The 14,278-nt window shown below is 43.5% G+C and overlaps 2 protein-coding genes across 2 annotated transcripts in view; one reads left to right on the forward strand and one right to left on the reverse strand.

Moving 5' to 3' along the window:
- RER1 (retention in endoplasmic reticulum sorting receptor 1) overlaps positions 1 to 4,139 on the reverse strand; it is an 18,782-nt gene extending 14,643 nt beyond the window's left edge. Inside the window, exons 1-2 of the mRNA XM_036746790.1 lie at positions 3,723 to 4,139; positions 41 to 128 (exon numbers count right to left, since the gene is read on the reverse strand). Coding sequence (XP_036602685.1) covers positions 41 to 121 — 81 coding nt within the window. The 5' untranslated portion in view covers positions 122 to 128; positions 3,723 to 4,139. The remainder of the gene's footprint in view (positions 1 to 40; positions 129 to 3,722) is intronic.
- Positions 4,140 to 11,361: 7,222 nt separating this feature from the next.
- Positions 11,362 to 14,278, forward strand: part of MORN1 (MORN repeat containing 1) — a 44,339-nt gene continuing 41,422 nt past the window's right edge. The window contains exons 1-3 of the mRNA XM_036743641.1: positions 11,362 to 11,386; positions 12,479 to 12,550; positions 13,415 to 13,513. Coding sequence (XP_036599536.1) covers positions 11,362 to 11,386; positions 12,479 to 12,550; positions 13,415 to 13,513 — 196 coding nt within the window. The remainder of the gene's footprint in view (positions 11,387 to 12,478; positions 12,551 to 13,414; positions 13,514 to 14,278) is intronic.

Below are 14,278 nucleotides of genomic sequence, written 5' to 3' on the forward strand. Positions count from 1 at the left end.
GTCAATTATTTGCTCTCTCAATTACCCACATAAAACAAACCTGTCCAAGTCTTGTGAAAAATCTAAACACCACAGAAGGCTTCCCATGAACAGAATCTCCAACGCTGTCTCCTTCGGACATTCTGTTGCTGCAAACACATACAAAGTATTCATAAGTTAAAGAAACTCAGGATGTTCGAGCAGTATTTGTAGGTCAATAAAAAGTGCCTGGTGGCTGCATAAAAATAATCCAGCTATACTATTTCTAGGGTAAAATACCAACAACATTCCTTTCCATGTTGGAAAATAAACTGCTCCATAGCTAGCAATTTTGATTAATATTGTGATCTTGATGCACAAGGTATCACAGATTCTTGGCTCTCTAAAGTAAAGAAACAATCAGACTGTCCGCTCAATCTCAAGAAATAAAAATACAACGTATTTGGCACCCAATCTTACATTTAGGATTTGTAACCTGACTGCTTCCAAAAATATGATATATGTGCGGACTTAATTGAAAATAAATGAGACTCAGTTGATGCATTGGCTACTTTTGCTGAATTGCTGCTTTTTTCCTCTTTTTAAAAAATTTGTTGTAAAAAGGGATGGCCCGCCAGATAGGGGAGATGTTAAAATGGAAAGTAAATATTTCTAAGTAAAAACATTTTCCCCACCTAATTTAAAAATAAAGAGCAGTATTTAAAAACAATTTCCCCTACTGGAAATACCAGGACTCTCAGTTCTATAAATCAGTTTTATTCTTAGTACTTAAAGAAAAAATACCATGGGTACTTCCTGGGAGGTGTCTCAGGTTTCTACTTGATAAAACAAGGGCAACAATCTGTTCTCATTAACTGCATGAGGTTATTGTGAAACCATGAGAAATAACATAAGTGAAAGCTATTCAGAAGCAAGGTGTTAAGTTATAATATCCCATCATCATTTTAGTACTAAAGAAACCTAACATCATCATTATCATGAATGGAAATGTCAGAAATAAAACTTAAGCTCTGGCCCCGCCCTTTATCTCCTAGACCAAACTTAAACCAAGGGAAATGCCCCACTCAGGACATATTTCCTTAAAAAGTCAGTTTTTGACATGTAAATCTGCTGGCTCCAGGGTACTGATTTAGATTCTGACCTGTTATAAAGAGGTCAGAATGGACTCTGAGCAGTGAAACTGTGCCACATCATCAAATTCACATGGTTAAAAAAGTTCTGAATGTGACTCTATTACTTCCTGGATCTATCACCAATGGGTAGAACAAACTAATCTGGCACAAGGATAATAAAAGTACTTCAGCTTTAGGTAAAACAAAGCTAATAAGCAAAAGTGTTAAATTGTGGTTGCATATGAAATTTTAGGAAGAAACTTCAATTTCACTAACATTTGGGAAGAGGAAAAAAAAAAGCTGTTCTAAAGAGAGCAGATAAATGGGTGTCTGGGAGTAGCTTTCCTACCAGGTCTGCTCAAGTCTGACTAGAATAGGGTTCCTCTAGTAATGGCTTCGAAGCCTGTTGAGTAAGACTACAAAGTCCTAGGACAAGAAGTGCTCTAAACATTTTTGTAGTCCTTTAAAACAACTTTCTTGACAAATATGAATATTATGGATTGCTAGCTCCCTCAAAATTACAAAAAACTTTATGGATAGGCAACTATAGTAGTTGAAAAAATATACTTGCCCAAAGGCATATTTGATAAAATGCCTCAAAATTCCAATAACTAAGGTACTACCCCATCTTTTCACTGTATCTGTGAAAGGTTACAAAGATTCATTAGCCACTGACCTATTTTATTTATGACACAGAAGTGTTTAGGCGGTTAAGCATTCTTAGTCATAGTCTCCACAATTTTCCTCAGTTTTACAAAATTATACAATGACAATACCATTTGGCCGAATGGGGAGAGGGGGAATCATTAAACTGCATTGTGAAGAGCATTTCACAATATTAACACATAAAACAAATGCTTCAAGATATTTTTTTAATAATTTAGCTGCAATGGCTATAGAGCTTTTCAACCTAAAGGGAAAAAAAAGACTAGTTTCAAAATATCAACAACAAATGTTTCAAATCAGTTAACACCCCATACTAAACCGAAAAATTGCAAGAATTTCCAACTTCAAGCATATTTAAACAGTTTGGGGAAAGAATCTTACTAAAAGCAATCACTTGTTTCAATCAGTTTGAGCTCCCAAAGTGAACAAATCAATTGAGTTATTTGTTTTACAACTAAAGGCCTTAGCCTAGAAGTTATAATAGAGGGCTTTGGATATGCGCTAGAAATAAAAGTAATCCTGACAATTTCTAGTCTGACACACAGGTTATAATAGCGCTTTAAAAACAAACAAAAAACAAGTGGTTAACTAGAGGGCTTAAACCTTGACACTAAAAGACCTAAGCAGACGTCTTCATTTCTTGAGTTGGAACAGCTTTAACCAATCTGAACACAACTTTATGCACAATGCAGTTTTACATATAATACTAAAAGTCTATTCTATTTTGAAATTAACAGAAATAAAGCCAAAAAAAGCTTCACAAAATTTGGGAAGCTGGCCATATCGTTAACAATTAGAAGAAATTAAGTTAAATCCAAACATTACTAAGCTCCAACTATGAGCAGCACAGCTACAAACGGAAGTCCACTACCTTTGGTTCTGCAGACATCACTGCTGTCATTGAGTAACGGGCCCACATATCTATTTAAAACACTTTTATGGTATTGTTTGGACAACTGTTAAAGTTTTTTTTTTTTCCTGGACCTCAACAATTCACACAGCCTATTAAAACAATTAAGTTCTCCAGACGTGAAGCTCCCAACTGTTTCCTGTAACCATAACCCACAGAAGCTCAAGGGAGAGACTGGGCTCAAATTGACCTAATTATTGTCTCAGCATTGCGTGTACGCATACATATACACACACGAGTGTGTCTATAGAGCACCTCATACATAACAAGCACACAGGGTGCACACTCTATGTAGCGAGCACCTACTACGTGCACGCACTGTGCTGAGCGCTGCTCTTCGGAGGCATCCCGCGCCTTGCGTGTATGCAGATCCCCGCGCGTACACACCAGCTACCTGGGTGTGCATACATACACGGTCCCCAGAGCCTTAGCAGTGTACACACGCCCGCCGGGGTACACGAACACGTGTACACACAAAGCACACGCAGGACGTGCACCCCCCGCTCCCACGCAGCCCGGGGCTGCACCAGACCTGGGGCTGGGCTCCTCCGAGCTCGGTGGGGGCTCACACTGACGCAGCCGCGGGCCAGCGACCGGAATGTCTCCCGGGGCCGGCAGGACAGGGCCGGGGAGCGACGGTTGTCAACCAAGGCCTAGATCTCCGAATTGGAGTTCGGGCCGCGGCCCAATCCGGGGAAGGGCTCGGGGAAGACGTGACGTCTCCCGCCGGCCCCGCCGCCCTCCGGGGCCCCGGGTCACCCAGGCTCCGGGAGAGGCCGCCGCTCTAAGCCCAGGCATCCTCCTCTGGCCCAGAGGGGCGCGGTCGCCACCCGCCCCCCCCCCCCCGGGTGCAGGCCCCACTGCGGCCTCCGGCTCCGCCCCAGGCAGGCTGTCAGCTCCCAGGAGAAGGAGGAGGAGGAGGGGCCGCCTTACTAGGCCCCGGCCTCGGCCCGAGCCCGGCCCCGCCGCCACGCAGCCGCCGGGCCCCGGCCAGGCCCCGGGCCCCTGCCCCGGCCCAGCGCTAGGCCCCGCCTCCCCCGACTCCAGCCCCGCACCTCGCTGCGCCGCTGCGGCCGGGCCACGGCTCCCCTCAGGGCCACGGGAAGGAGGAGGAGGAGGAGCGGCCCTGCAGCCGCCGGTTCGCTGGCTTCGGGAGGCTGCCGCCCGGCACTTCCGCCCCCCAGCCGCTCCTCCTGGGCATCCAAGATGGCGCCCCACAGGAGGCGGGGCTGCCGGGCGCCAAAGAGTTCCGCTTCCGGCGCCGGCAGCCGAGCCGTTGGGTCCTGCAGGACTTGCCGCCGCCGACGAGGGACGGAGGAAAGACGAAGAGGGAGCTAGGGGCGGGCCGCACAGGCGCACTGTGCTGGCTGGGAGGTTTTTTTTTTTTTTCCTCCCTCTCCTCCCTCCCTCCCCCCGCCCCCCGCCCCTCTGCCTCCTCCTCTAGGTCAGCGCCCGAGGTGGAGGCAGAAGCCACGCCCCCAGCAACCAATCGCCCAATAGGAGAAGGGGTTGCGGTTGTTAAGGCAAACTGTGGCCGGCAAGATGGCTTCGGCCGGCAGGGTGCCCGAGGACTCCCGCTCGCCTTACCAGGGCTCGATGCGGAGGATGGTGCGGGACGGTAACGGCTGTGTAGGGGAGGCCCCTGGGGTCCCCGCGGAGGAAGGGTGGATTTGGGCCTGGCGGACAGACAGGCCGACAAATTGTGATCCGAGACCCCACCCCCATCGCCCGCAGATCCCTCCCCTTTGTGGTCCCCAGACCCCCTTCCCTCAGAACCCCCAGACCTCCTCCTTCAGAGCCCCCAAACCCTACCGCTATAGCCCCCAGACCCTGAGGGATATAGCCTCAGAATTCTGCCCCTATAGCCCCCAGACGCCTCCTCTCAGAACCCCCAGACCCCCTTCCCTCAGACCTCCTAGACCCCTCCCCTCAGAGCCCCCAAGCCCTATCATTATAGCCCCCAGATCGCTCCCCTTCGTGGTCCCCAAATCCCCTCCCTCAGAGCCCCCAGACCCCTCTTATAGCCCCAGAATCCTACCCTTATAGTCCCCGGACCCCTCCCCTCAGAGCCCTCAAGCCCTATCATCATAGCCTCCAGAACCCTCCCCTTCGTGGTCCCCAGACCTCCTCCTTCTGGGCCTTCGAGACTTACCCCAGACCCCTCAAATATAAAGTCCTCCTGGTGACATACAGAACACTTCTCCACATGGGCTCTTTCTACGTTTCCAGTTTCTTCCACTTTACTCCCCTCCACCAACTCAGTGATCCAGTGACACCGGCCCACATTCTGGTGGTGGTCCATCTCCCACCAAAGCACCTCTGTCCTGGCTGTCCTCTGCATGCTTGAAATACTCAGCCCCACCCCCCTCACCTCTTAGCTCCCAGTCCCTCCCTCTCAGCTCCCCACCCCCACTTCAAGAGGAAACTCAAATCCCATTTTGTGCAGGATGCCTTTACCAGTCCCCTCTCCCACCCCCATCCCCACCCCTGCCCATGCCCAGCTGCTAGTGCCTACCCTCCAGGACTACCTTGTTTATATTCTGTAGGTGGTTGTGGGGACCTAGCTAGTTATTCATCGTCTCTCCCATTAGATCTTGAGCTCCCCCAGGAGAGCAAAAGCAGTGCTTAGCACAGTGCCAGGTACACAGCAGGTGCTTAATCAATGCTTGCTGATCAACAAAGACTCTCAATTGATGTCAACTAGTCAGCTGACTTAATTGGCCTCTAGCAATGGGTATTGACTGAGGTAGCTTAGTAGGAACTGCAGCCAGTGTCAAACATTGCACTCAAGCTTGGGACACAGTCTCCCACAAAGGAGTCCTGGGGAGAGTGGCCTCGAACTCAGAGAAGGAGGTCACTCATGGCTCTTGGAAGTCCTTTTCTTCCCTTCATGGTGCACTTAAGAAGTTTCCCATCCATATGGTGTGGCTTTCTCCTGGACTGCCACTGTCCTGAAGCTGCCTTTCCTCAGTGGGTCTAGTAGTGTGTCCTCTGCTCCCAATGGAAACATTGCTGTTCCAGGGACACCCTTGTAAAGTCCTCAAATCTTCTGACCTTTCAAAGTTCACAAGGTCATCCTCTGGTCAAGGGGGCAGAGGATACAGGGTCCTGACCACCATCAATGGGAACTCCAGTCCTACAAATTCCTACAGGAGGATTCAAGAGCAAATGTGGTAAACTGATTCATGGTAGCACCTCCACCCCGCCTTTTATACCCTTTCTTTGAGTGTTGGTAGTAGAAAGAATAAGCTTTGTGCTGCCTGGCAAGGTTGGTTACAGAAGAGAAATAGGAAAAAAAGCACCCAGGGGGTGAAAATACCTAAAGAGCCATGCTTGGCAGCTGGCCTCGGTCCATTTTATTGCATCATGTGGCTGCCAGCCTATTTTTTTCTTTTCTTTTTTTACCTATATAAAGTTCGTAGGATCATTAAAGCAGAAAGGAAACTTAGAGGACATAAAGTACGATCGGCAATACAAAGAAAACAGAGTCAAAAAGATAATCTACAGCAGGGATTCCCAAACTTATTTGTCCTACCACCCCCTTTTCAAAAAGAAAATTACTCAGCACCCCCCTGGAAAGCTTTCTTTTTTAATTAATTAATTTATTTTTGGTTTTCAATATTCATTTCCACAAGATTTTGAGTTACAAATTTTCTCTCCCCTTCCCCCACCCCAAGATGGCATGCATTCTGATTACTCCTTCCCCCAGTCTGCCCTCCCTTCTATCATGCTACCCCACCCCTGTTATCCCCTTCCCCCTTACTTTCTTATAGGGCAAGATAGATTTCTATACCCCACTGCCTGTATATCTTATTTCCCAGTTGCATGTAAAAACAATTTTTAACATTTGTGAACAATATGAAGTCATCATGGAGCAGCAGGGAAAAAAACCCAAACACTGGTCAGATACAATGGTCAATATTAGTATCATATTATCAAAGCTAAAGGACAAAAAAGGACTTTTTTTTGGTTAGTCAATAATCTATTCCCTCCCCTCCAAAGTACAATGTACTTTGTAAGGGGGTTAGTTAGTAAGTATGTGTTGTGTCAAAACAAAATGTGGCTGGGTCTAGGTCTCATCTTCCCTCCCACTCTGGGAGGCCTTATAGTCAGTTTTTCTTTTTCAAATTTTCTTTTTTGTTCCTTATGACTTTGACAAACATTAACAAACAGGAACATATCAAAATGCAAAGGATAGAAAAAGAGAATTCTGTGTGAAGTTGCGAATCTCTATTATGTATAGATTGTTTCTTTTTCAAAAGTATAAAATTTGGTTTGGGGTTTTTTTCTTAAATTCTGAACTTAAACACCAAAGGAAAAAAATAAGCATTTCCTTGCATGTAGCAGAACACAAAAAGAAAATCCTACATGAAACTATGCATCTCCATTTCATACTACTTGTTTTAAAAAGTTATGATTATTATAATGTTATAATTACATTATATCAATATTATATGATGCAACATTATAACAATATATTATATGTTAGTAATATGATTTCAATGCAACATAACATACTGTAATTACAACACAATGTATTCTGTAATGTGACAATATACAAATTACAATAATTATGATAAATAGTTATGATAAATTGAACATGCCACTTTCAGAATGGTTTTGCTTTAGTCTGTGCTTTCTTCAGTTCTTGTTTATGAATTTAGAAATATGTCACAATTACCCTTTTTTCTTTTTTGCCATCATTATTTCTAACTCCAACCCACTCAACTCCACACCACACCATCCCACCCCTCATTAAAAACCAAAAGGAGGAATGAAGAAAAAAAAACTTGTAATAGAGCCAAACTAAATGAACCTACATGGTAGCCATGGCCCCAGATAGGTCTCTTTCTGCACCTGGTTTTCGTCACCTCTTATTGCAACATGCTTCATCATAGGTCCTCTGGAGATGAAGTTTGTCATTGTATTGATTACTGTTCTTAAGTCTTTCAAAGTTATTTTTATTTCCTATTTTGATACCGTGGTATAAATTGTTTTTCTTGATCTGCATTAGTTCATTCTACCAGCGTCTCTGAAATTGTCTCCTTTGTCAGATCTTAGGGCACCATACTCTTCCCATCCTATTACCACAATTTGTTTAACCACTTCCCAGTTGTCTATGAGGCAATCTAAGGGACCATATTAGATTCTAATTTTTTGCTTTTCTCCTCTCCCCAGCTCTCTCTTCCTTTCCCCTTTCAATCCTCACTTTGAAATCAGAAAGTTGGTTTTTCTTCTGACTCTTCTCTTTCCAATATTATCTCCCCGTCTTATCCCCACCCTTCCCCTCTTCCCCCATCTCTCCTTCTTACCTTTTTGACTTGGATGTGCGTTAGGTCAATAGTTTTTGATATTGGTTATCTTGTTTTTTCATCTATTTTTTCTATGTTTTGATTTTGCTTTAATATTTCTTGCTGTCATGTGGAGTCACTGGTGTTCTGCTTGGTATATTCTAGATTCCAGGGAGACCATTTCTTGAGGAAGGTTTACACTTTTTCTTCTAAGCTATTTATTTTCCTTCCAGTTCTTTTCTCCAGAGTTTTTATTTCATTTTAAATTTCTTCTTCATTTCTATTAGGTGTTCAAGAAGTCCTTGTGTGAAACCACTGTTTTCCCCCTATGAGTTTCTGTTTTAAAATGATATGTAGTTACTCTCTCTTTTGGGGGGAGCTTAGATTTACAACAATGTTTTCATTGATTTACTTCTCTCTCTAGCTTCAGTTCTGTAATTGAGGCTTTGTGCCAGGGCTAGGCTCTGCCCCTGTTACACTTTTGGGTGAAGTGAGTACAGTGATGCAAGCTGATAAATGCTTAACAACCAGCTCTCCAAAAAAAAATATATGGACCACACACTTTTAAGTTGAACATTTTCTTTAAGTCTAGAGCAGGAGTTGGCAAACTCCATAGCCTGTGGGCCAAATCCAGCCCACCACCTCTTTTTGTATGGCCTAAGATATGGGTTCTGCATTTTTAAATGGTTGAAAAAATCAAAAGAAGAATATTTCATGACACATGAAAATAATATGAAATTCAGATTTCAGTATCTATAAATAAAGTTTTATTGGAGCTTATTCATGGCTGCTTTTCATGCTACAGTGGCCATGTTCAGTAGGATGGACAGTGGGGTGGTACTCTCTTTGCCTCACCCATTGCACGCCCATTACAACTTACAGTGATACTGTTATCAGTTGGCTGTATTTTGGGTGTCATGCATACTGTGACATTTTATTATTATTTTTATTACCTGTGAAATTCCATCATGTCCAAATAAGAAAAGAAGAAAAAAACCATTTCATTGCAATTTTTTTGAGCTCAGGACTGAAATTTTTCTGAAATACAAGGCCTCCATCAACCATTGTCATCAACCACTGAATGGCTTTCAAAATTAGTTTTTATTGCCAACTTGATAATGTTTTTTAATTCAACCCAAAATTACAAGGCAAAACAGTACTTGTATGCAAACCTTATATCAATTCAAAGATAGCTAACATTTGAGTCCTAAGGGATGTCAAGCTGTTTTACTTGCTTTCTGTTCCATCAGAAGCTAAAGCAAGAAGCAAGAGCTCCATTCCCACACAAACTGGCAGCTTCAGGACTCTAATGGAAGTCCAGGAGAAAGCCATACCATATGGATGGGAAACTTCTTAAGTGTGCCATGAAGAGAAGGGAAGGATTTCCGGGAGCCACAAGTGATGCTCTGCTCTGAGTTTGAGCCCACTTTCCCCAGGACTCCTTTGTGGAAGAGTGTGTCCCCAGCTTGAGTGCAATATTTGACATTGGCCACAGTTCTTACTGTGTTCTCTTAGTTAATACCCATTCCTAAAGGCTAATTAAGTCTGGTTGGCTAATTGACATCAATAGAGTCATTGGAGGGAAGCACATTGTTAGGATCTCATGAGCTAAGAAGTTTGTCCTATTCCTAATCCCTTCACTCTGGTCAGTAGGCTTATATGCCTGTTAGGAATGGGATTCTCATGTTGGGATCCACATGAGCTACACTACTAAAACACCATGCCTCACCCTTTAGAGTTACCCCTAGAATCCTGAGGGTCGAACTAGCCAGCTGTCCCTGGAGGGGACCTAGATTGCCACTGTGGATGGGGCTTTGGGAAAGTAACCCCAGAGCCTGAGCTATACTCTTCTTTCTTTTATTCATCCCTTTCATGAACTTTCTCTTCCCTTTTAAACCTTCCCACTCCACAAATTCAATCCTTCCTTTGTAACAAACAAGGGCAGCTGACCAAAATCGCTCAATCCTACACTGGCTATGTCTGAAGCTATATGTCTCATTTATACCTACACTGTGCCACTCTGCCAAGGAGTGGGAAGCATGCTTCTTCTCTTGTCATTTGGAGCTGGGACTGGTCATCGCATTGATCAGATATTCTTAAGTCTTCCAGAGTATTTTCCTTCACAATGTTATATTCCTCACATTTTGTGGTTCTGCTTACTTAAGTCTTTCCAGTTTTCTCTAAATCCATCCCATTTGTCATTCCTTACGGCACATTAATATTCCTTAATATTCCTATACCACATTCGGTTTAACCATTTCTCGATGGATGGGGATCCACTTTGTTCCTAGTTTGCTATAACCTGTAGTACTTATAGAAGCATTTTTGTACATCCGGTTCCTTTCATCATGTCTTTGATCTCTTTGGGTATATGCCCAGTAGCGTATAGGTAGGTCAGAAGGCAGGCATAGTGTAGAGACTTTTCAGCTACAATCCTAAATTGCTTTCCAGAATTGTTCCACCACTTCACAGCAATACAAACAGTGCGTTAGCATGCCTGTCCTCCCACAGACCCTCTAACAAATCATCGTTTTCCGTTTTTGTTACTGTTTTTTAATTGAAGGGGCAAGGCAGAACTTCTGAATTGTTTTAATTTGCAAGAAATTTAACTTCTCTTATTTTTAGCCATTTGGAATATGTTTTTATATGGTCATTGAAGGCAATAAATGACAATGTAATGACAGAGATAGCCACCCGAGAGAAGGAGCTTTGGTAGCTTCCTGCCATAGCCCCCCAGCGCCTTCCTCCTTTCGTTTAATTTCGCAAATATTTACATGTAATTGATTCTGTGGGAGGAAGAAACAACAAGATTTGACAGCTGCCTGGATATGAGTTGGGTGAAGGAGGATGAAGAGTCTATACTAATCTAAGGCTGCAGACCTGGGAGACTTGAGGGGTGTTGCTGGACCTGACAAATAGTAAAATTCATTAGAATGGGGGTCAGGGACACTGGGGATAGGGGACACCGGGGGTAGGGAGGAGGAGTTGGTTGGAGGAAGCTAATGCATTGTGTTTGAGACTTACTGAGTTTGAGATGCCCATGGGACAGCCAGTTTGAAATGTCCACTAGAAAGTTGGCAGTGTGGGGAGTGGAGCTCAGGAGAGAGACTGGGGCTTGTTCAGTTATTCAGTTGTTTTTCAGTCATGTCCAACTCTTTGTGACCCCATTTGGGGTTTTCTTGGCAAAGATACTGGAGTGCCTTGCCATTTCCTTCTCTGGTTCATTTTATAGATGAGGAAACTGAGGCAAACAGGGTTAACTGACTTGCCTAGGGTTACATAGCTGCAAAGTATCTGAGACCATAATAGATGCTTAAATTCTTACTGCTTGATTAGGTAGAAGAGCCCGGGATGGAGTCCAAGTTTCTCAGGGGAAGAAGAGGAGAGAGGAAGGCTGGGGTAGATGGAAGCTGCATGGTTTGGAGCAGGTATTAGAGATGGGGGGGTCAGCTAGGGGGCTTCAGGCCTGGAGTCAGGAAGACCCAACTTTGTGAATTCAAATCTGACTTCAGACACTTGTAGCTAGTAAATGACCTGGGCAAGTCACTTATCCCCGTTTGCCTCAATTTGTTGTTCTGTCATGTCCTACTCTTCTTGACTCCATTTGGGGTTTTCTTGGTAAAGGTATTGGAGTGGTTCACCATTTTCTTCTCCAGCTTGTTTTACATATGAGGAAACTGAGGCAAACAGGGTTAAGTGACTTGCCCAGGGTCACACAGATGGGAAGTGTCTGAGGCCACATTTGAATTCAAGAAGATGAGTCTTTCTTACTCTAGGCTGGGTGCTCTATTGTACCATGGTACCACCTCGCTGCCGGAGACTAGGGCACGAGGGCTAAATGTGTGAGTCTGGCAGATACAGAATAGAGACAATAACTGAACCTGTGGGAACTGATGGGGTTATCTAAAAAGAGTGTAGAGAGCAAAAGTTAGAGATCCAGGGCAGAACTTTGGGGGTATGCCGACACTGACATCACATGGACCAGCAAAGGAGATCTGAGAGGGAGCAGGGAGGCAGGTAGAATGAGGATCAAGACTCAGTTCAATGCAAGACCTATTTACTAAGCATCATTTATGGTTAGGAACAGTGCTTGGCCGACACACCTAAAAGGAAGCTGAAAGGGGAGAGGGGACCCCAGGGTGCCAGGCATCTTGTTCCATACAGGGGGAGGGTAGAGCCTGCTGGAAGTCCAATCTCTGCACTCTACAAAGGAAAGCTTTGGGATGAGTTTAGTCCTGCAACAGGGAGGTGAAGGGGGCTGCCAGAACAGGGTATCCAAGGTTGGAGTCACAGCACAGTGAGATTCGATGTGTTCATTATACCTTGGGAGGGGCAGAGCAGCAGAGGCAGGGGGGAGAAAGGAAATACAATCAATAGAGTGTAAACTTGAGGGCAAGGACCAAATGCCCATTTGGGACTTCATATCCTCAGCCTGGGTACAGTGCCTGGCACATCCTAAGTATGTGATAGATGCTCATTGAACTGACTGGAAATACATCTGGCTTCTCTTCTGTCTTCAGGTTATGGGCACTATCTGTATCAAAATACTTTCTTTCGATATGAGGGAGAATGGAGAGATGGGAAGAAACATGGTAAGAACAAGAGGTGCAACCATTGTCAACAGAAAATGAAAACTGGTTCATAGTCTAATAAAAAATGAAAAAAATAGCTTTTCAAATGTTGGCTTAATCTTCTAAGATGATAGCATCTTCTGGGCTTTGTAGCCATCTCCTCAAACAGCAGCCCAGGAAGCTGGAAAATGAGAGACTTGTATGGAAGAATCTGTAGGAAATATTTACCGAATGTTTAGTAATTGGCATTCTTTTCAATGAATCGGACCTATGTTGTGTCCTTTCTGAGATTTTGCTCAGTTTCAATTTGACTATCTTGTCCCACAATTTGTTTTCTCAAAGCTTTACCTGGATGAAGGACTTGTTAAAAAAAATCATTTTTTCTTCACTCATTCTGTAATATTACTACAGCTACTGAACATGTTTTCATTTTGTCCTCATACTAATAGAGATAACAGTTATCAAATGTATATTCTGTGGGCATTTCTAGAAGGTTCTTGAAGAATCCTAAGCTAAATAGTAATTGCATTTTAATGCCTTTATCACCATCATACACATTTGACTGAGGCACAATGATATCAAAATGCTTAGTAATATTCTGGTTAGCATTGTAGAAGTACCTGGGCTGCTATGTTCTCTGCAGACTGCTCTGTATTCCAGTGACTTTGAAAGGTCACATGATAACTTTGTGTGGAGGGCCCAGATAAAAGAACCAACAGATCTTGAGGCCAAGTTCCCAGTTCCGAAGCCTGAATATTTATTATTATAGGTAAAAGGTTTTCATATTTTACTAAGCTGGAATTTGAATTACAATGATGTATATGAATCACTTTGCAAACCTTAAAAATACTAAATAAATGTGAACTATTATTGTCATTTCCTTAGGTCATGGAAAATTGTTATTTAAGGATGGAAGTTACTATGAAGGCGAATTTGTAAATGGTGAGATCATAGGAAGGGGACAGCGTTACTGGGCATCATCAGGTCAGCTTTCTTTGGAGTGTGGTGGGTTTTTTTTTGCTAATTTTCATAAAACATCTGTATTGTCAGTGGATCCTCAGCTTTTGAAGGGCCCAGGAAGGGTTTTCTATCTATAACTTGAGACGAAAGATTGTCTGCAGCACCTGTATTGTACAAGGAACCCCATGCATACAGTGGTGAAAACCCTTGAGAAGTTAAGTCAATACTCTCTGAATTAAGACTGCTGAGATTCTCAGCATACCGTTTGATTCCATTCAGCTCAACGAGACCCTACAGAGTATCTTCATATATGAGAGATTATATCCCTGTTGGCAAATTGGATTTCCCTAACTCGCTTTGTGGTGAGGGAAAAGAACAGTTAACTCCTCTTTCTTTTTTCCCTTTTTTCTTTTAAGTTATTAAAGACACATTTCATCTGTAGGGAAGTGAGAGAGGAAGAACGGAAGGTATTAGGCATCAGCTTTATATCATAATCAAGAACATTAAACTCTGCGTAATCAGGAACCCTAGCATAAAATGAGTTTTCAGGTTTGTCAGGATTTGCTGTGTCTAAGAAAAAAATTCTTAAAGAATTTGGTACAAACTCTCACAAGAGCATCCTCTGTGGGAGTTCTGATTTCTGTTCCCTAGTAAATACAGAGCAGATCAGGTATTCTGTGACTGATTTGGACCTATACCATGCCTTCAGGTAGAGTAGTACATCCATAGACACACTTCATGTTTCTAGGCACAGATACAGAAAATGAAAAGGACCACACACACACACAC

The sequence above is a fragment of the Trichosurus vulpecula genome, chromosome 2 (genome assembly GCF_011100635.1).
Source record: "Trichosurus vulpecula isolate mTriVul1 chromosome 2, mTriVul1.pri, whole genome shotgun sequence".
In the NCBI taxonomy this organism is placed as follows: domain Eukaryota; kingdom Metazoa; phylum Chordata; class Mammalia; order Diprotodontia; family Phalangeridae; genus Trichosurus; species Trichosurus vulpecula.